The following is a 20,867-nucleotide window of genomic DNA, read 5'->3' as shown; positions in this document are numbered from 1 at the left end:
GACCTTTTCAGGATTTTGGGAACAGTTTGGAAAAAACAAACCTTGTCATTCGTTGAGGATTTTGATCCTAGGGCAGTGACAATTAATAGAGAAAGTTATTGTGTATGCTTTAGTGTCTACTATTGCTAGTTTCCAAGCAGCAACTTTCTCTTTTGAAGGCTAATTTAGTGAAATTCAGTACAGGAGGACAGTTTAAGTGAACTGTAGGAAAAACTGCGTGGTGTAAATTGATAGTTATGTGGATTTTTAAACAGGATCAAAATGCTGAGGGATGTTGATGCCTCTGGAGATTTGATAAACGAGAGTAAAGAAGTGTGATAGTTGGCATATTTTGTATGTCACTAGTAGTCATGTACCTTGGTTCAGTATTTCCTAGATACATGAGAAGAGATAGAGGATCTCCCTTCAAACAGTGTGTTACTACATGAATTGGTAGCTTCTGTAGTGCGTATTTGTAAATATGGTATGTTGACTCATCCTCATTCTGGCTTTTTTAGAGGAAAATCCTGCTCATAAATCAGCTCTGTGAAGGACGTGGAAATTGTGTAAACAGGTTACGTTTAAGTGACACTGTGGTTCTCAAAAAGTTTTTAAGTGTTTCTTGCCAAAGGCTCTTAGGTAGAAGTAAAGGTCTTGTCATAGGTTAACTGGTTGAGAGGATAAATCGTTCGTCACAGTGAAGGAAAGTGTAGGTCAACAAGTGCCTCCTGTTCAAGAGGTTCAAAACGATCTAGAAAATGGGTGTATTGTAAGGTGACAGTTTGCTCCTACCACCAAGTGCTTTTCCAGGATACTGAAAGTAAAAGCTGACAAGTGTAGAAAGATCTCATAATTGTGAGAGCCAGGGTGAATTTCACCTGCTATTGTATTTCCAGTTAAATTTTCCATGGTGTCTGCATACATTTCGTTACGTTGTTGGCACGGATGAATTTACCCAAAGCTGCCAATGTCATATTACCACACAAATGGTTTATGCATTTGTAAACATTTGTGATGCCTGTGACTGATATTTTTGGATGTGATGCTGAAATATGTAAGCTCATCTATGTAAAGCTTTTACCCTGTGCTGTTTTAAGTGTAGGAACCGAACTAGTCTCAAATATTGACTCCTTCCCACAGATGGTGATGTTGTTTGGAAGACGCTTTGAGTAACTTGAGGGTGTTTTGTTTCAAATACTGTGATGTTTATGGACTTGAGATCTAATATACTGAATCTGCCATGTCCTACTTCTGCGTAGTTCCAGTTGTACAGATGCTCAGTTGTACGAGATGCCTGGTGCCACAAAAGCACATAGGGAGAAAGCAGCTGTCCCCAAAAGCCTGCAACAGGAACTTGGATACTGCAGATACACCTCTGAGCCAACTTCCTAAATAGCATAAATGCCTACAAAAGTGGGGACAAAGAAGGCAGATGCTGAAGTGAACCAAATGAAAAGTATTCCCAGGCTGGTCCTAAATATCACACGCTGATGTTTTATTTTCCTCCCTGCTTAGTAGGATAATGGTTTTAAAATGTTCTGGCCAGTATTCTTTCTCAAAAATGTTAGACTTTCAGATAAGCCTGATGAACTTCTCCAGTGATTTCCACATAGGCAGCCTAAAACAAAAAGACCTTGTTGAGGGAGGAATACCTTGATTTTTTTTTTTTTTAAACATTTTTGAAAACGTTTTCAGCTTTTAAAGGTAACTTCTTATTTGCTTATGCTGCCTTGTGTCTGAGGAGCTCTGTCCTCTTAACTCTTGTTTATTTGGCTTTTTTAACTTTGCCTTTTTTTTTTTTGAGAAAAGATCATCCATATTTTAAAACAGCTCTGGGTCTTAAGTTACTCCGTTCCATCAGTAGGTGCCTGTAGTTCTTACTTCCAGCGTGAAAAAAGCGCAGAAAACCAGCCAAACTTCAGTTATTCCTGACACCAGATGTTTCAACGTGTGGAGGTCCCTTTCCTCCACACGTTGATGTTGAAGTCAGTCTCATAGAGCAGGGAGTACTTAAATAAATGCATTATGCATGGTGTTCTGAAGGCTGCAAAACTTTGGCAGCCCTGGAGCTTGCGTGTGCCAGTCTTCAGATTATACATGGATTTCCAAACCATCATAAAGCCTTCAGCTGCAAACGGTGCAGCTTGTAAAGTACTTTTACACCTTGGAAGTAATGCGTCATGCGTAGTTGGTTTGTGGCATTTATGTTTGATAAAAATCACCACTTCAGCTCTAGTTTATGGTGAGCTTACTGCTCTGATCTCTGATCTGGAATGCAGCTTTATTTTACTTATATGACTTTATTAGGAAGTTATTGCATCATCCAGTTGCCTGTAAAGTGCAGATGAGGCAGTATAGAGACACGCTATGGTGGCCCTGAATGCATCTCAGGGGAGATGATGCATTATTCAAGTGCAGAATTTTCAGGTAAGGATTTAGTGAAGCGATGGATATTGGTGTAAGCAAAGCTGGTTTACATCCTTTTGGGTTTTAAAGACACAGAAATACGTACCTGTAAGACCAGAGCCAGCTGGAATCCCTGGAACCCTGCATTTCACACTGAATGCGTGGGGAAAAGGATTTTAAAGAAACAGGAGAGTATGTGGGGGTAGAAGGTGGGAGGAAAACTTATTCTCTTGCCAGCAAGCTGAAAGTAGCTTCATACAGCAGTCAACTTTGCCTTGGGAGTAGAGTAGTCTCTTATTTCAGCTAGGCTGTGAAAGACTTCTGTTATATTAACACTCCTCAAGCTGTACAAATACAGAAATCCCTAAAGAAATATCAGTTATCCCAGTGTGGTAACACAGGGGAAGCATTCTCAAGTAGTGTCATAGACAAATCCTTAGCTAAATTGTCTGGATAATTACATGCTTTAAAACGTACAAAGTTTTTGTGGACGTTGCTGCTAATAATTAATGTATTTCTGCCACCGGGTGTCGGAGGTAATTAGGACTTAAGCTTTCTGGACTGTCTTGAGAGCATATACTGGCAGAATGGGTAGTGCATTGATACGTTGAGTGCTCTGACCTCAAAGAGCTTAGTGTGTTTAATAGGATTTAATCCATCAATTTTCCAGGGCATGTATGTGATGAAGATTTTACTGACCCTGGGATTCAGGAACTGTTGGGTTCTGGTCCTTGCATTGCCCCATGCCTACTTTGTTTTCAGTGCTCTGTCTTTGAAAGCTCCTCCACACATGCTTGCTGCCATGCTTTATGCTTACTCTTCTTGATACATGGAAGAGAAGGGTTTAGCATGGTGCTTCACAGACCTCCACTGAAAATACTCACGCTGTTTCTTGGCTGATTTTCCTCTGTGTAGATTATTGCAAAATTGAAGATGCCTTGTTTCTAAAACTATGACACAGCAGAGACTATCTGTGTGCTGTACTTCCAGTGGTAACTGATGTGGTTCCTCAGCTGGAAAACTAAATTATCTTCTGAGAATAGCTGAAAGGTGATACAAACAAAAATTTTAGAAGCTACATCTTTCCTCATCTCACTTAATTCAAAAGAAGGTGTGCAGTCTCCACAGGTCTGTTCTTTTTCAGTGCCAAGAATATTCTGTTCTGATATATATATGTTTGTCTCTTGCCATGTTGCTGTAATAGCTAACAGAAGAAGCCTGCATTAAGCCATACTTAGTATCTGTATCCCTGAGATGGCAATCTGCTAGCCATGGGTTAGCCTGAGGAGAGAAATTATACAGCCACTTTTGTGACTTACAAACACCTCTGGGTACAAACTGCTCCTTTGTCATCTGTTTAAGACTGTCTTCACTTCCTCAGAAACATCTGAGAGCCTGTGGCTGTCGAAGTATTTAGACTTATAATTTCATGTTTATATATCACCAGCTTTTCAAAGACAATTAATTAAAAAAAAAAAAAAGAAACCTTCAATAATTCTAGCCTTGCTGCATCCTCATCTGTGTGACTAAACAGTCCATAAATGACTCGTTTAATTTTTTTCAGCCTGCAAGTGTGACTGTAGCTAAGCCGAATAGTTTGCATCTATGGAAAAAATCTCTCTTGGCTGGACCTTCACTAGCCATTGTTACTGGTAATGAGAGGACAGCGTGAACTTACGATGCATGAGAAAATGACCTCATTCAACATCCTGCAATTGTTAATGGGGTTAGTTAAATTCGGCACACGAGGGATGTTGTCCTGAGGGCCCATCTCTCAGAGCTGGTGAAAGCTCTGATTCTGTGGTGGGTCGTCTGTTATATTTCATCTGTGTTACTGAAAGCAAAGCTGAGCAGTTGATGTGTAACAAAGCAACAATTTACTTCTTAAAATTTAAGAAGCTACATTTTTAGTCGCATTTAATCAGTGTGAGTAACGCTTGGTTTGCAGGTAAATTGTGCCTTTTGTTAGAAATAGCAGAGTGTTGATGTCCTTTTGCTGCAAGGTTGTCTTGTGCTAGGGTATTACTTCAGTGCTTCTCTTCTTTGCCTTTGTAAGCTGAATCATGTAGGCTGGGTGACTTATTTTTGAGTGTAAACTAAAGCCTTGACAAGACCTTCATACGTGTTCCTGCACCCTGCTTCACATAAATGAAAGAATTATTTCACGCTGTTTGCATGCTTGAAGCTCTCTGAGGTTTTTTTCTCCTTTCCACTATTCCACTCACTTGCCTAGAAATTCTCTTGGTCATAGGATGCCTTGGTTTACTGCAACATGAGATCCACGGTGTTATGCATTGCTGGAAGCCCTGGAGGATACCTTGGTGTGAGAGCAAGCCAAGTGAGAGCACATAGCTCAGAAATGACCCAGGAACGGGGCTCCCCGCACTGGCAGTATCGCAGGCATCGGTTGCCAAAATTGCTCCTGCGCTGTGGGGAAACTCATGCAACCAGAATATTGGTGCTTTGGGAAGTTTGTGAGTCCGTTCATAGGGCACACCTTCTTTCTTCAGAGGTTTGTTAGTCAGGCTCCATCAGAAGGCTCCATCAGAAACCAGTAGATCATGTGCTATCATTCCGTTATGGAAATGCTCTGGAATTAGTTGTTTGTGCATGCAGGCCTGCTGGGAGACTAATTTTTAACAGGTACTCTCATGGGAATAGAACAGTAAGCATCTATTTGTTTTCATAGCAATGTTCATGTGCTGCACTGAGTCTGTGCTCGTCTGTGCTGTGATGAACCTGCACTGATCCCGGAAGGATGGAGCAAACAGTGTGAGTCAAGTCTTATGTAGGACTGGAAGGGATGGGCCCCTCGTGGGTCATCAAATCCAGTCCACTGCTATCGTAAGGATCATGTCGTATGCTCTCTGAGCTTAATCATTTGACTTATAAGCTCATTGAACCGTCTTTCAAAAATAGAACACTAGGCCATTTACTTTTTACGTTTAGTCTAAGCAGGGAAAGTCTCCTTAGGGAAGGCTCGGCTTGAGGTCATGAAGTATCAACAGTGAGAAATTAGGGCTATCCCAAATGTGTGTGTGCTTTTAGGAAGGGAAAAAAGCTTCATCCTGTTTAATTTTTTTTTTTGTTTTTCCCACCTTAAACAGATGAATCAAAACTGTGTGCAAAGCTGCCTCTGGCTTTAATCTGCTCCATCGTGTCTGAGTCAGATGCCCAGAAAGGACTTTACAACTAAATCTATTTAGTTGCAATGCTGTAGGAGGGTCCCTCTAAGCAGATTAGCCACAGGTCAAATACTATGTCAACTGCCTGACCGAAGGCATCTTCCTTATCTTAGCTGTGGCTTGACTTCTTAACAGTCAATCAATTATTTGCAAATAATTGTCAGAAACTTTTTGATATCCAAACCTAATGTTTGTCATAAGACATTTAACTGTTGTGTGTGAAAAATTGCATAGACCCATAACTTTCCAGTACTGGTCCTGGGGAGTTTTAAGCATTGTAATTCTTAGCCAGGTTCTGACCTGTTTAATAGGCTTCCCGAAATATTTATTGGCAGAACATACTTAACTTGCATACTCTCAAAGAATATTCTTTATAGCTGGTACAGCCGCTGTAAAAGTAGGTTGGAATATCTGTTATCTTTCATAAATAGCGGCAAGAATATCTTAGAGTGGAAATGTGTGGCTCCTGACCTAGCGTAGCTGTTAGCTTCATGTGCTGCTTTAAGCTTTTACTTAAGGCAAACTGGCAGAGTAACTGAATGAAGGGAGAGTACATTCAGCATCCAGAATATGTGTTTTTGGAGCTAGAGACCCATCTTGTGCTCCTAGAAACATTTGAGATCCCAGTTTAATCCTTTGCTGCATCTACCCCGTGTGATAGTCAAAGGTTTTTAAGTCTAGTGCTAGAGCTATCAAGTCTTGGACGTGAAATGACACACGTAGCACTGAATTTTTACCATCATACAGAGTAGGAAAAAGTAGCTAGGATATACTGTTTATGGGAGGGTCTTGCATACTTAAAACACATGTAGACAGTGCATACCCCTGGCCATGTGCCTGCGCTGGGCTGCTCTGGCATGAGCGCTGTCCTGATCATAGAATGGTTTGGGTTGGAAGGGACATTAAAGATCATCTAGTTCCAACCCCCCTGCCACAGGCAGGGACACCTTCCACTAGACCAGGTTGCTCAAAGCCCCATCCAACCTGGCCTTGAACACTGCCAGGGAGGGGGCAGCCACAGCTTCTCTGGGCAACCTGTCCCAGTGTCTCACCACCCTCACAGCAAAGAATTTCTTCTTAAGATCTCATCTAAATCTCCCTCTTTCAGTTTAAAACCGTTCCCCCTTGTCCTATCACTCCATGCCCTTGTAAAAAGTCCCTCTCCAGCTTTCCTGTAGGCCCTTCAGGTACTGGAAGACTGCTAGAAGGTCTCCCTGCATGCAGCCTTGTCTTCTCCAGGCTGAACAGCCCCAGCTCTCTCATCCTGTCTCCATAGCAGAGGTGCTCCAGCCCTCTGAGCATCTTCGTGGCCTCCTCTGGACTCGCTCCAACAGCTCCACGTCCTTCTTATGTTGGGGGCCCCAGAGCTGGACGCAGCACTGCAGGGGGGGTCTCATGAGAGTGGAGTAAACAATGCTCCTGTCGTCTGCCTGAACGTGCAAGACCCTGCTCCGTCTCGTGGCTTGGTGCTCCTGGCACGTGGTCGGTGGTCGCATGGGCGTTAGAGGCAATCCATCAGCCTCCGCACACTTGGCTTTGTGTTTTGGGCTGGCAGGCAGGACAAACGCCCTATGCTACCATCAAAAACCCAGTAGATTCACTTCTTTTGTTAGGTTTCCGGCACCCTAGGTTATGAGAAACTTAAAATGCCTTCTGTGAGCAACTCGTATGGGATGAAAGTGTTTTGTTCTGTGTATGGCTCTAGTTGTTTCTGTTGCTGAATTTAGTAGTCATCTAGAGCAATGCAAATCGTGCCGAGTTACAGCTTAGATTAAACATTTTGGGAGTACGCGTTAGCTGAAGACTGGCGTTGATAAAGCACTAACAAGCTCTAATTTTATAAAGCGTATACACTTGAATGAACGCCAAGAATAATATGCATTTCCTTTCATTTTCAAGATTGTGGAGAACTTTCCCTTTTTTTTTTGTGGGGGGTGGGGTGGAGGAGGAAATGAATTATACTCTGAAACTGGGAAATGAGAGCAATTAATCTCTGCAGTTGTGTGTGGGCAGGAGGGACTATTTGTTGCATGACAGCCTGCTCTCAGAACTGGAAACAAAGTAGGTTGTTTGTGTCTTTTTATGTCCTCGTCCTAGTTTGCTTTAGGACAAGAGCATTTACCTCATGACGCTTATTTTTGAACTTTATACTGGAGGCAGTGTTCACATTCCATTCAGTCTTTTACAGCACCGAGAAGGGAGAATTAGTCAGCTGTTCTTTGTTTTTATTTCCCTGACTCTTGAACAGGGTCCAGGCTTGCTCCTGAGGTTTTTCATCTGGATCGGGCTGAATAAAACAGATTTTCTTGCAACTGAAAACCCTTTATTTGCAAAAGGTTATGATAACCAAAAGAAGCCAGGCTCCCCCAGTTTCTGTTTAGGGGGTGGGATGGGGAGTGGAACTGGCTTCCCGCAGTCTTGTTCACATTAAAGCGGGTCCGTAGGACATTTATTTAAAAACAAAACAAAAAATGAAAGCTATCATGTTTGTGCCTTAGCGGAGCATGCCAGGATGCTGTTGTTAAGATGATGCCTGCTGATTCTGGCATAAATAGTTATTTGAGCAGACCCTACCCTAAGGAGTTGAGTCCCAATCCTTTCTCTCCTCTATAGGAACAAATCAATTATTCTAAGGAGCCAGTGTTGTCTCTCGGTGCTGTTGTGTTGCTTTTTGAAAACGTTTTGTAAGTTAGTCCTTAAGTGGGATAATTGCTTTCAGCATTTGCAAGTTAAATGAAGAAAGCTCTAATTAGATTTTATAAAGTGGCTTAGCATGTTGAGAAGGCTTTTCATAAAGTATACTGTGTATTCACTTGGCGTTGCACAATTGGATTTCGTGTAGCACTGACGAAACCAAAAAATCCTATTTGGCCTTGGTCGCTCCTGGGTGCTTAAAGGATTGAAAGCCTGTCGTAGGTACTCCTAGCTATACATACTCTCTTCGTTTCCCTACCGTCCCACCCTCATCAGGGCATTTATCTGTGTTTTAGAGACTGGAGGAGTTGCATCAAGACCAACCTGTTTGAGGAAGGCTATTAGAGTAGGGCATAGAAGCTTGGTATTTCGTAGCACTTTGAAATGGGGCCATGGCACATACCGTTTAATCTGTTTTAGCCATTATTGTGCTAATTGTACGGTGGTGCTGGGTGGCAGAGAGCCATTTTGTTCAGGTTAGTCTTAGCTCCGTGTGGGCGCTTACTGAGTTCCACAGAAACTGAACAGTGCCCGTGCTTAGTAATCTTTGGTATTGTTTGGTGTCCTGTAGGTTAGAAATGCGATATGCTAATGCTCTACTATTGCCATCGCAGCCTTGGCATGAGTGGAGGGACTGGCCAAAGCAGCGTAACACATTGCTTGCTATTTGAATAAGAACTTAGCCTAGTCACAAGCTTCTTTCACGTGTAGTTTCTGCAGTGTGTATGCCAGGAGCTTCCTGATGAGGATTGGAAAGAGTCCCCAAAGCTGGTGTTTGTTCAGATCGTTTGGGCGCTGTTGCTGGATGTGACTTAATAGAGTCTGTTTTAACTAAGATGCACTCTGTTTAGGAAGCAATACCTCTACTAAATCAATCGGTTCTTGAACCTTCATCTGCAAAAACGTAGATCCAACATGCCAACAACTTTGAAGACAGTTCAATGAAACTAGATTTAAAGAACAAGTACTTAATGAGAAGTCTTGCATTGATTTGTTACAGCTTCAGCTAACCACAGGAGCAGATGATTGCAGACTGGTCAAAACTGTTAATTGCCTTCTGCTCTGCTCAAGAAAACTTGGGCTTGTTTAATCTTCTCTTGTGGATATCGGTGTGCAGGTGAAAGAGGCTTTTATTAGCTGCAAGTACGTTTGGGAGTGGTAGTTGGTATGCTTAGAGGAGTAGCACGTACAATAGATACTTTTTGCCTGCCTGCAGTTTATCTTTGTGAGTCCCCACCTGGAGTACTGCGTCCAGCTCTGGGGCCCCCAACATAAGAAGGACATGGAGCTGTTGGAACGTGTCCAGAGGAGGCCACGAAGATGCTCAGAGGGCTGGAGCACCTCTGCTATGGAGACAGGCCAAGAGAGTTGGGGCTGTTCAGCCTGGAGAAGAGAAGGCTCTGGGGAGACCTTCTAGCAGCCTTCCAGTACCTGAAGGGCCTACAGGAAAGCTGAAGAGGGACTTTTTACAAGGGCAAGTAGTGACAGGATGAGGGGGAATGGTTTTAAACTGAAAAAGGGGAGATTTAGATCAGATCTTAGGAAGGAATTCTTTGCTGTGAGGGTGGTGAGACACTGGCCCAGGTTGCCCAGAGAAGCTGTGGCTGCCCCTTCCCTGGCAGTGTTCAAGGCCAGGTTGGATGGGGCTTGGAGCAACGTGGTCTAGTGGAAGGTGTCCCCTGCCCATGGCAGGGGTGTTGGAAGTAGATGATCTTTAAGGTCCCTTCCAGCCCAAACTATTCTGTGATTCTGTGATCATACAACGATATGGTTCTATGATCTTTGATGATAAGGCCCAAATTTGAGTGAGAGAGTAGCAATCTCTAGTAAGATCATCTCACCTTGGGACGTTAACTCATGGATCGTCAACCAGCCTACATCCTGGCAGGAGGGGACGAAAGGTTGTTCTCCTGCTCTCTAACCATACTTGATCTCTTCATCTGTAGGTTAGAGAGTCATGTCTATTAAGGTCCTTTTTTCTCACTTGTTGCTTATAAGGGGTCAAGTTCTTTGACCGCTTCTGGAATCAACAGACTCTTTCCCGTTTGGATTTGGTGGGTCACTTTCTCCATGACAAGCTGTGGCAGTGTGTTCTTTGTCTGAACAACAGGCTCGCTATTGTAACCGCATGAAGTACACGTCTCTGGATGAATATTCGCAGCCGCCCACGGGCTCTTGATTCACTTAACCACATGTGCCTTGAAGTTTTATTCATTTTCACTGTCTGCCTATTTCTGTCATTGTAAATGGACTTCGTGTCCCTCTTTGAGGTATACACATACTACAAGGACTTCCATAGTCAAATTGGGTAGCTCTCAAGTGAACACAGATTTAGGCCTTTCCCCTCTTCTGCCTTGAATGTCAAACCAATGTGTACCGTTGTTTCATGGAGTTATTTATTCATAATGGTAAACATGTAGACTAAACTGGAAACTTTTGGCAGGTTCCATGTGATCTTGTAAGTGGTATGCAGGAATAACTCCAGTTTTCTTTGAGAAAAGATTATAAATTGGATGAAGTTTTGTTTATTACAAGAGATAGTTCGTGCTATGGCAGGCTCTGCAAGTTGGTGGAGTTGAAGTCCTTAAGTGAACTTGAGTTTCTGTGTCTGTATAGATGAAATGATCAAACTTAAAACCTTTAGTAGCTCTTTAAAAGGGCAGATATTACTGTGTGAGACGTGATCAGTACATAATTCAAGAAAAAAAGATATTTTTCCTGAATTCTTTTCTATTTTTAATAGAATCTTAGGAGTTGAGATTTGTATTTTGTGTACTTAGCCAGTGTAGTACCTGTGCTGCCGATGCCAATGGCTTGAAACTGGTATTGTAGGTGTGAAGTGTCTCAGCCTCGTGTCTGTACTCAGACAAATTCCAGTTATTTGGAATAACATGCAGCTTTTCAAGGCAAGACAGGTCTGGAAATTGCTAAATTGGAGATTTATTTCTGAAAGTGCCAAAGACATTATTTGAGCAAATTTGGTAGGATTTACTTTAGCCCATAGAGCATATAGAGGTGAGGGAGTGGGGGAAGATACCTAAATCAGCAGGTTCAATTAAAAATATCTGCAATGACCTGACAAAGAGGGGAGTCAGGAAGCACAGGTAGGGCTGAACATTTCATCTATACGGCAGCTGTGCCGAGGCAAATATGTGTTCTTTGGCAGGGGAAGAACGGCATATCCTTAAGTGTCCCAGCTGCACAACTAGAGATGGATTTTGTCTATTGGGGTTACTCTTGTGAATCAGGGGCAACCTTTGGAATACGCCAATTGGTACTTTTCATTCAAAGAAACTGTGTTTGGAACAGGGTCCTTTGGAAGATCACAGAATCAATCAGGTTGGAAGAGCCCTTTGGGATCATCGAGTCCAACCATTGCCCTGACACCACCATGTCAACTAGACCATGGCACTAAGTGCCATGTCCAGGCTTTTCTTAAACACCTCCAGAGATGGTGACTCCACCACCTCCCTGGGCAGCCCCTTCCAATGGCTAATGACCCTTGCTGAGAAGAAATGCTTCCTAATGTCCAACCTGAACCTCCCCTGGCGAAGCTTGAGGCTGTGTCCTCTTGTCCTGTCGCTGGTTGCCTGGGAGAAGAGGCCGACTCCCACTTCACTACAACCTCCCTTCAGATGCTATTTTGTATTTTCTAGGAACAAGGTGAAGTATGTTGCTGCCTTCTCTGTCAGCTGCTTCCATGTGACCAAAGGCAATGAATGAACTTTTGCTGTATTTCAGGATTGTATGCTAAAATTTCACTTCTATTAGTATTTTTTTCAGAAAAGAAAATTATCTTAATTACCATGAAGTAACTAATCCTCAAAGCTGAAATCATTGCCGACATAATGGTTCGTATTTACAAAATATGAACAATTCAGTTCACCTCTTCAGATTGTCGTTTGAGTTACTGTTAAGTTTCCTGTAACTGTTCTTTAATCAAGGAATTGAATTCTATAACGAATAGTAAAGTTTTGACTACAAAAATGTAATGTTTGCTTTCATATTTTATCCAACTTAGTGAACTGTATTCCATCATTTCAAGTTTCAGTTATAATTTCAGTATAATTTTTTACATGAAAAGGTACAATTATGAAGATTTGTTTTGTGTAAAGACGGTATTTGGTAGCACATGGAGCAAATATTGTGATGATTATTTGGTGTGGCATGACTACTTTAACTGTAAATCTTCTAATAAATGGTGATTTAAGTTACGTCTTTGCCCATTTGCATAGTCTTTATTTTTCAATAGATTGTAGTAATTTTTTTTTTTATTTCATACTTCAGTCTTCTGTACATCTTACCTTTTTTTGTCACTTGAAATCTTACTGGTTTTCATGTTGGTTTCCAGACTGTCAAAGTTAGCTAACCAGCCTTGTTCTGGCATCCTCATTTATAGAGTGCCCAAATTATACAAACTTAAGGCCAAATAAACTATAGGGTTTATCTACAAGTGTGATGCTGTTTTTTTCTTCTTCGTTTGTCTGATCTTTTGCAAGTAAGGCTTTGCACATCTTAATTTCTAGTATTTTGAAGTACAGGAATATCACTCTCATGCTTCAAGACGAGTGTATGAAGGCTCTCAAAATTAGATTTGGGAAGCAGAAAGGGCACTGCCCAGTACTGTGTGGCATCATCTTAATGTCATTGAATAAATTACTCTATGATTTAAGTTGAGCACTCCTGGGTGGATAAGCACATAATAATTTGACAGGAGCCCTCTGTCTTTCTCTTGAAGATCATAACTCAGGGCAATTTTGCTTACCGTGGGAAACTTTCGTGTCGTTGGAGGCTGGAATGGCTGTATCTGTTTGTGAAGGACAGGGAGTGCTTTTGTTACCTTCAAAGACCCATTACGGGGTATGATTGCTTGTGGGAGTGTCTGATTATGATCTGTTAGAAAACAGCCTATTAATAAAACAGAAGCTCTTGTAATAGAGCACTTCTTAATCTTCTTCCTATGTGGTTATTTATAGGCTGTGACATCTTAATTTGCCTCTCATGTGCATCAACTTCTGTTATTTTAAAAAATGAAGTAGCTTTCACACACTTCTGAGAATCAGTTCTGGAGGAAACAGTCTGTTTTCTGAGGAATCTTACAGAGAGGCTTCAAGTCATAAGTTTGTTGTAAAAAATGCATTAAGATTTTTGCTGGTGACTTTCTAAAGGACAAAGAAGTTATGGAATGTCCTGTGATATAGATACTTGTATATTAATCCTGTATTTGATTCCAAGCAGATTTTCTTGAATTCTCAAAGGATTTCCAGTTGCTGATAGTACTTACTTGCCCTTCGTGAATGTGCAGTGACCTCCCTGGAGCAATATTAAATACATTATTCTCTTTATTTTTGTGGTTGTTTTCTTTTAGAGTGGTCCTAGTGCCAGATCTTGTCACAAGATGTGCATTGACATCCAACGAAGGCAGATCTACACGCTGGGACGCTATCTGGATTCCTCCGTGAGGAACAGCAAATCTCTGAAAAGTGACTTCTATCGCTATGACATTGACACAAACACCTGGATGTTACTCAGCGAAGACACTGCAGCGGATGGAGGTCCGAAGCTGGTGTTTGATCATCAGGTCAGCTACATTGATACTCTTAGTCCAAGTTTTCAACGTTTGCGGATCAATTTTGATCGTAGCCTCCTGCAATTTAGAAGTGCTGTGCCAGGTAACGTAGCAGTGACGAGGAAGGCTGTGAGCTGCACTGAGTTAAATTCTAATAGTGTTTTTGTCTAATGCCACTGACTGCTGGTATTCTAATCAAATGGAGTCAGAAGAATCATAAAAACCTTTACAAACTAATTCATTTTATTAAGACACATTTTATTAAAGCTCAAAGCACAGTTCATCTGGTTTTAATCAGTCTTGTTGAGCTGGGTTTGCAGATCTGCCTACTTGGAGGGCGTTGGGGAACAACTTGCAAGGCTGTGTATGGTACCTTTGGAAAAATAACATAAGCAACCTGCTGAAATGAGGCCAACAGGACAAGGATTCGTTCAAAATCGGTTATCTTTTAAAATTTGTAGAATGTGCGTGCTTTGTAGAGATTGAAACCCCTTTGAGGAGTGGCTACTGATCTTTTAAAAAGCCACACCTGTCCACGTGTTCAAACTGAATACTTTTTTACTTGTGTGTTTAATGACGTTTGTGTACTTGAAAAAGGTAGTTTGTTCTTAATTGGTTTTTATAAAGCATAGCCAAGAAACAGCACATCAGCACTCATTTTTAAAGCAGCCCAAGAGCTGCTTTTATTGGTACGAGCTGTTTTGTAACCAAAGCTGCTGTTTGCCAGCACAATATGCATTTCTGCTGACACTGAAAATTAAAGATACATGTTGTCTGCAGAACAAAAGCCAATCAGTCTTTCTGTTCTATTAATAACAAATACCAGTCTCCCAGGTGTTGGGGAAAAGGCAAAAGTAAGTTGTCAGCTGGCAAGGCTACTCTGGGTACCCTGTTTGCCTGCTTCAGAAATTTTCTTTTTTCCCCCTGCTGTCTCTTAGGAAAGAATGTCCTCCCTGAATTCTTTCCCAATCTGCAGCTCTCTCTCTTCTCTCCCACAGCACCTACTGTGATAGCGGTTTTTGTTTAACCTTCACAAAAATGTGCTGCACTAGAAGTGTTTTGTGTAGGCTTTGCTGAGTAGCATCTCTATCTTACTGTAATCTCCTCTGATTCCCTCCACCCCCTCGGTGTTTTGTAACCCTCTGCGTTGCGCTGGGTCTGAAAACATCACCCGGAGTCAGGGAGTTTTGTTTGATTTGTACTGTGATGCATCTCTTGTGCCTTAACCTGCATTCAGGCTTTGGGGATAAACATATTTCTGCTGCAGCCTCATCAAAAATCCTTGGCCAGGTTACGGCCCTACTTTATGCTGAAGTAATGGGGGTAACAGTAAATATATGCTTAGGATGGAACCTGAGTAACAAATCGTAGGCTGGTTTTGGGTTGGTTGAGTGGCAGTCAGTAAATTAGCAGTGATTTTGAGTTTTTCCCTTGCATAGCCATTGTCAAAGGCAATATTCTGTTAACTTTCTGACGGAATTGGCTATGGATTGTGGTGAAAAAATCTAAAAACTTTTTCCCTAAAATCAGCAGCTAGAAGCAATTTTTTTTTTATGTGGTAAAGGGTGCATGCAGCCTCTTTTTTTTTTTTTTCCTTATTAAATAAGCAAGTTAAAATTAGACTTACATTTTAAATAAAGGACTGTTTTCTGAGATTAACACCTGTCAACTGTGAAGACATGTATTCTTTTCTGTTCATTAGAGGTTCAGGAGATGTGCAGAGTACTCTCTTACTAGGTATCACTTGCAGGGGAGGGATGTTTAATCTTAAATCTTAACGTCTTCAGGTCTTAATGTGCTGGCTTAAAGCTTCTTCTCTTGTTCTTACAGATGTGTATGGATTCTGAAAAACACATGATATATACCTTCGGAGGCCGAATTCTGACCTGCAATGGCAGTGTTGACGACAGCAGAGCCAGCGAACCACAGTTCAGTGGATTGTTTGCTTTTGACTGCCAGTGTCAGACATGGAAACTTTTGAGAGAGGATTCCTGTAATGCTGGACCTGAGGATATCCAGTCGCGAATAGGACACTGTATGTTGTTCCATTCTGTAAGTATCCACCCCATACTTTGATTCATGATGACTGACTTGAAGGAGAACATCTGATTTTGATTTTTCTTGCAAGTTTGAAGCTCTTTAATCTCCCAAGTGGTGTGTTGTCTCACTTGATTTTATGTTCGCTGATGTTCTGATGCTTCTTTGGTAAGTGCAGGTGGTATTAATTCAAGTCTTGGAGCTTTCATGACTTCAACTGAATGAAACTTCAAATAAAAAGCAAAGTGAATTGTAAATAGTTGATTTTAATTGAATAATGGTAAATAGACTCAAAGGCTATGGTTCAATTAGATCTAAAGAGTTTTTCTTTTAAAGTTAGTAGAGCAGCTTAGAAGCTTCTGATCTAGGAAATACTCTGTGTGGTTACTGGAATGGTAAACTTGGCTAGTGCAGGGGCTTACTGGGTGTGTATTGAGATGCACAGGACTCGTATTCCTCTGTGCTGAGCACCCAGCTGCTGCTTGTTGTCTCAAGCAGCTGTTAACAGCTGGGCACAGATGGCATTATGGGCACTTCATCCAGAGCCTGATGGAAGGGCAGAGGGGTGGGGGTAGAGGGGCCTGTGTGGTGCTTTATTTAGTACTGAGTATTAAAAAAAAAAAAAATCTTTCACTGCATTTCCAGTTTTGCTCATCAACCACATGTTTGCTTAAGTGCAGAGCATGGGAACTGCAGGATGTTTTGCTGACATTAAACTCTGACTTAGGAGTAGGGAGGAAGAGAATTAAAATTAATATTGTGGCATTCAAGTGTGTACTGATACCACCAATTGAAAACCGGCCAGTTTGAACAATTTACTGAGTTTCTTTCTCTTTCCCTTTCAAATGAAAGATCAGAATTTTTGTAGTGAATACTGTGCTTTCAGAGCTTTCCATTTCATTTTTGTTTTGAATGGCTCTCTCAAATCTGGTCAAAAACATATTGCCACACAAAATTCTGCACAGGTACCGTAGGATTTTTCAAGTATATGTCCATGGTAAACATAAGAATACAGGTTTCTGTAAGCACAGGTCATGGAAATTTAGGTCCTTTGCTGTTTTCTCAACCATTTGAAAGAAAAATAATCTGCCTCTTACGGACTTTCCACTTGGCAAACTTGAATGAAGTAATAAACCTGTTATTCTTGGCTTGCTGCTTGCCTGTTCTGAGTTTAGTAATGTGCAGGTACCTGAATGGTTTCTCTTACAGTCCATCTTTTGTTCCTGTTTTTTTTTTAAACAGTGAAGTTATGATCTAATGGGTTTTAGATGTGGAGACTGTTAATTCTTTAATATTAAACTTGAAAAATGAACTGCTGTTTTAATGTTCTGAAGCTGTAGCTTGATCAGGCAAGGCTACAGTAGTTGACTATGGGATACCAGCCTGGTGACTCTCAAGCTGAAACTGTGTTGGATCCAGGTTTGTGGTTTCATATAGATTGTGAAAATGAAGTCTTTAAAATTGTGTTGTAAGAGGCTTTTTGGCGTGGAGAAGCTGTGAGCCCTTAATGGTTTAGCTCTTGAAACTGAGCAATCATGAATTCAAGAATCAAGACGATCAAGAATCCAAGCAAGAATTCTCAAGTTTTTATTGTGTTTGAGAATAATAAACTGTTCTGCGTAATTATTCCCTGTCAATCTTTGCAGAGATGGAGGTAAAAGATATTTACCAAATAAACATTGGTGGACCTGATAGTTAAGGCATGATTTTAACTTAGAAACGTTTTCAACTTAGAAGAAACCCCCCTGTGGCAGGGGGGTTGAAACTAGATGATCTTTAAGGTGCCTTCCAACTGAAACCATTCTATGATTCTATATCCATTACTCTTTGATTCGTTCATGTATTTGTTAATGGTCCCAGTTGGCCAACATACTTTCTTGAGCTTGATAAAGACATAATTGTTTTTTTTCCATTCTAGAAAAATCGCTGCTTATATGTATTTGGTGGCCAGAGATCGAAGACTTACTTGAATGACTTCTTCAGCTATGATGTAGACAGCGATCATGTGGATATCATCTCAGACGGCACTAAGAAAGACTCAGGCATGGGTAAGAGTACAACTACATATTCATTTCTTCCCATTGGTACAAATGAGAAATATATTGTGAAGTAGGTGAAAGGCCAGCTTCAGTGCCCTGTGGTATCAGGTTAGCATCCCTAACTAGCCCTATGTAGCCAAGTAAACTCCACAGTATATAGGTTAAACTTATGCCAGCTCTTTTGTCCTTCCCATCATTTGACACTTGCCATCTTCAGCACAATACAAATAATTGATGCATGAAACCATATAGCCACTCAAAAGAAAAAAAAAATCGGCAAAATAAGAACTAAAAATATCTCCTTTGAAACTCCAGCAAAGGCAAGAAAAAAAAAGGCTGAAAAAATATTTTTCTTTAAACCAGGAAAGGAGAAAGCAATTTTTTCTAGTTTTCACCAAGTGAAAGATGCCATAAAATAGAAATAATCTGCGTGGTTTCTGTATGCCAGAAACCTGTAGTAACACCCAAATGTCATTGTAACACAACCATAAAGAACTGATTTTATACCTCTTCTCCTCAAGTGTTATAGAGAAGAATGTTCTTTTTTTCCACAAAGGATTTCTGCATGTATAAGCACATCATTTCTCTATGTTGCAAATATCCTGATTTTCAGCATACAGCTCAGAAGTGGAAATTTGTGTTGCAATGTGTACTACTGTAGGAGAGAAGTTATGAATATTTCTCATATTATGTATATTTGCTCCCAATCTTGTTTTCTCTTCTTCCAGTTACCAAAATCCCGGGAAGCTAATTTATCTTGAATTTTGGCTACCCTCATTATTTTGATCGGGCTTAATTTTTAGCAAGTAATTTTGCTGAACTTTGGAAGTGAATTATTGATGGTTTGCGTTATTGTTTGCTCATTAATTTAGTTATGCAAGTGAGAGAATAAAGTACCCAAGCTCTTATTCTCTGGAGTCATTTATTTACTTGAGTGCTTCCAAGAAAGAACCAGCTTGTATTGTTGACAGTCTCCTTTATTAAGGTGCCTGCGTGTTGCCTGATGCTGCTCTACGCACACCCACGCACTGTTTGTTGTCCTTAGAGCTTTTAATTTTTTTTTTTCCATGAAATTGCTAGCATTCTGTCATTTTGCTTTTTTAAAACTACATTTCTTTAGAGCCAGAAGCTTTAAAACATTGACTTTAAGCTGACGCCTGTGTCTACTTCAGATTTAAAGGTACTGAGCTTGCCTCATGGCTGGAGAAGACACTGAGCTCTGCTGCTCAGCAAGTACATTCACTGCAAGGTTCAGTTAAGCAAATGAGACTATAATATTTAGCCCTCCTCCCCATTCCCACAGGCCCCAAAGTGGTGAATAGTAGACTTTGTAAGAAAATGACTCATTGGAAATAATTCACGAGTAGATTTTCATTTTACTGTTCTCCTGTGTGTAGAAAGTAAACAAACAGATCTGAACGTTTCCTTCACTTTTGAAAGAAAATGCGAGGATTATTTACATTTTAACAGGAAGAGAACAAAATGCTTGTTACATTCAGACAGCAAATGCTGACAGCACTGTTTTCACCCAAAAAAGCAAGTCTGTCATTGTGCTGTTGTTAGGTTGTGATATACCATTTTGATCTGTGCGAACAAAGTGATTCCCTGACTGGTCGCTGTGAAGTTTTAAGCTGCTCGGTGTGATGAGTCAAGTTGAGGATGCCTGACCTAGATGTTCCTATAAAGTCCCATGATTACATTTTGTTCCTGGCTCGCATGTGGCATTCAGTTCTATTCTTAGTTGAGCTATTTTGATTTTCACCCTTTCTAAAAGAACTTAATTGTGCATTTGTTTAAAATTTCCGTTGGAGTAGTGAGAAGATTTTTTAATAAGTAGTAAAACGAATAGTTAATTAGTATCAGTAATAAGGAGTTGTTGCAATGCTAGAAAACTATGGTAACGATATGTTATATTCTGAACGAGATATTTATGCTGTTTAGTGTTTCTTTGCTCTTAGTTGTGCTTTTGGTGTTGATCCTGGAACCAGTTCCTTGTATAGGTGAATTCTCTCAATTGAGAGAATATTGAGTAATAAGTATCACTTAAATTTTCTTAATTGGGAGTAAAGGACAATAATTTTAGCGAGTTCAAGTGTGCTTTTTTCATTCCTGGGAAAAGTTCAAATTTGATCAAGGTACGATTTCTAAAAGATGGGTTTGCATACAGCTTTGCCTACTAAAAATGTCTCCTGACTCGATCTGCTTTGAACACGGGTAAGCCTTGCAGCTCTTCATGTCTGGCAAATGCCATTTGTCAGTGAGCATGGGTTCTTTCTCCAGCTCATTGCATCAAAAAACCTGGTGCTTTCTCTTTGTTGTCAAAGGAGGGCACTACAGTGAAATTAGGCCATTAGGGATGGTTCTCTTTCTCCTGCATGATAACTGTTAGGAGCAAGAAATTTGTTAGTTCAGCTAGAGAATGGACAAAATGGGACTGAGGAAAAAAAGAATGCAGCTGTGATAATGAGTTGGATGTGAAGAAAGGTGGTAGTGGTGCAAGTTGGAGGAAGTGTAGTATAGTTGAAGAGCCTGTGGTTGGAGGAGAGGCAGAAATGTGTGTGTTGATGGATATACCATTTTAGAGCAGTTGTATACTTCTAATTACTTTTAAAACCCCACAAGCAACACACAAACCACAACAACAAAGAAAAAACAAGCTCAAACCCAACGTGTGTATGACGGGGTGTATCTCTGAAACATACACGTGGTCTAGAGGTGCCACCAGTGTTGAATGCCTTCAAAACGCTATACTGACAGCCTGCCTGACTTGCTTAGCCCACAATTCATGACTAATCATGGGCAGTCAGTTCAGGTCTAAGGGAGCTAATGGGAACACTTGTGGTCAGGGTTCCTGTGATAATCCTCTTTGGCCCTGACTCGGGTGGTGTGTCAGAGCTGTTGGTCAGAGGGAGAATTTCCTTCTGCAAGAGAATCGAGTTCATCTTATATCCCTTGGCA

At 40.9% G+C, this 20,867-nt stretch overlaps 1 protein-coding gene across 1 annotated transcript in view; it reads left to right on the top strand.

Annotated features, from left to right (window-relative positions):
- The window catches only part of MKLN1 (muskelin 1), a 103,747-nt gene that overhangs the window by 58,452 nt on the left and 24,428 nt on the right, over nucleotides 1-20,867 (top strand). Inside the window, exons 10-12 of the mRNA XM_068400578.1 lie at nucleotides 13,633-13,845; nucleotides 15,664-15,885; nucleotides 17,789-17,918. Of these exons, the coding sequence (XP_068256679.1) occupies nucleotides 13,633-13,845; nucleotides 15,664-15,885; nucleotides 17,789-17,918 (565 nt within the window). The remainder of the gene's footprint in view (nucleotides 1-13,632; nucleotides 13,846-15,663; nucleotides 15,886-17,788; nucleotides 17,919-20,867) is intronic.

Source organism: Nyctibius grandis, chromosome 5, assembly GCF_013368605.1.
Source record: "Nyctibius grandis isolate bNycGra1 chromosome 5, bNycGra1.pri, whole genome shotgun sequence".
NCBI lineage: Eukaryota > Metazoa > Chordata > Aves > Nyctibiiformes > Nyctibiidae > Nyctibius > Nyctibius grandis.
The sequence above is the reverse complement of the archived record's forward strand: the minus strand, read 5'-3'. Positions and strand labels throughout refer to the sequence as shown.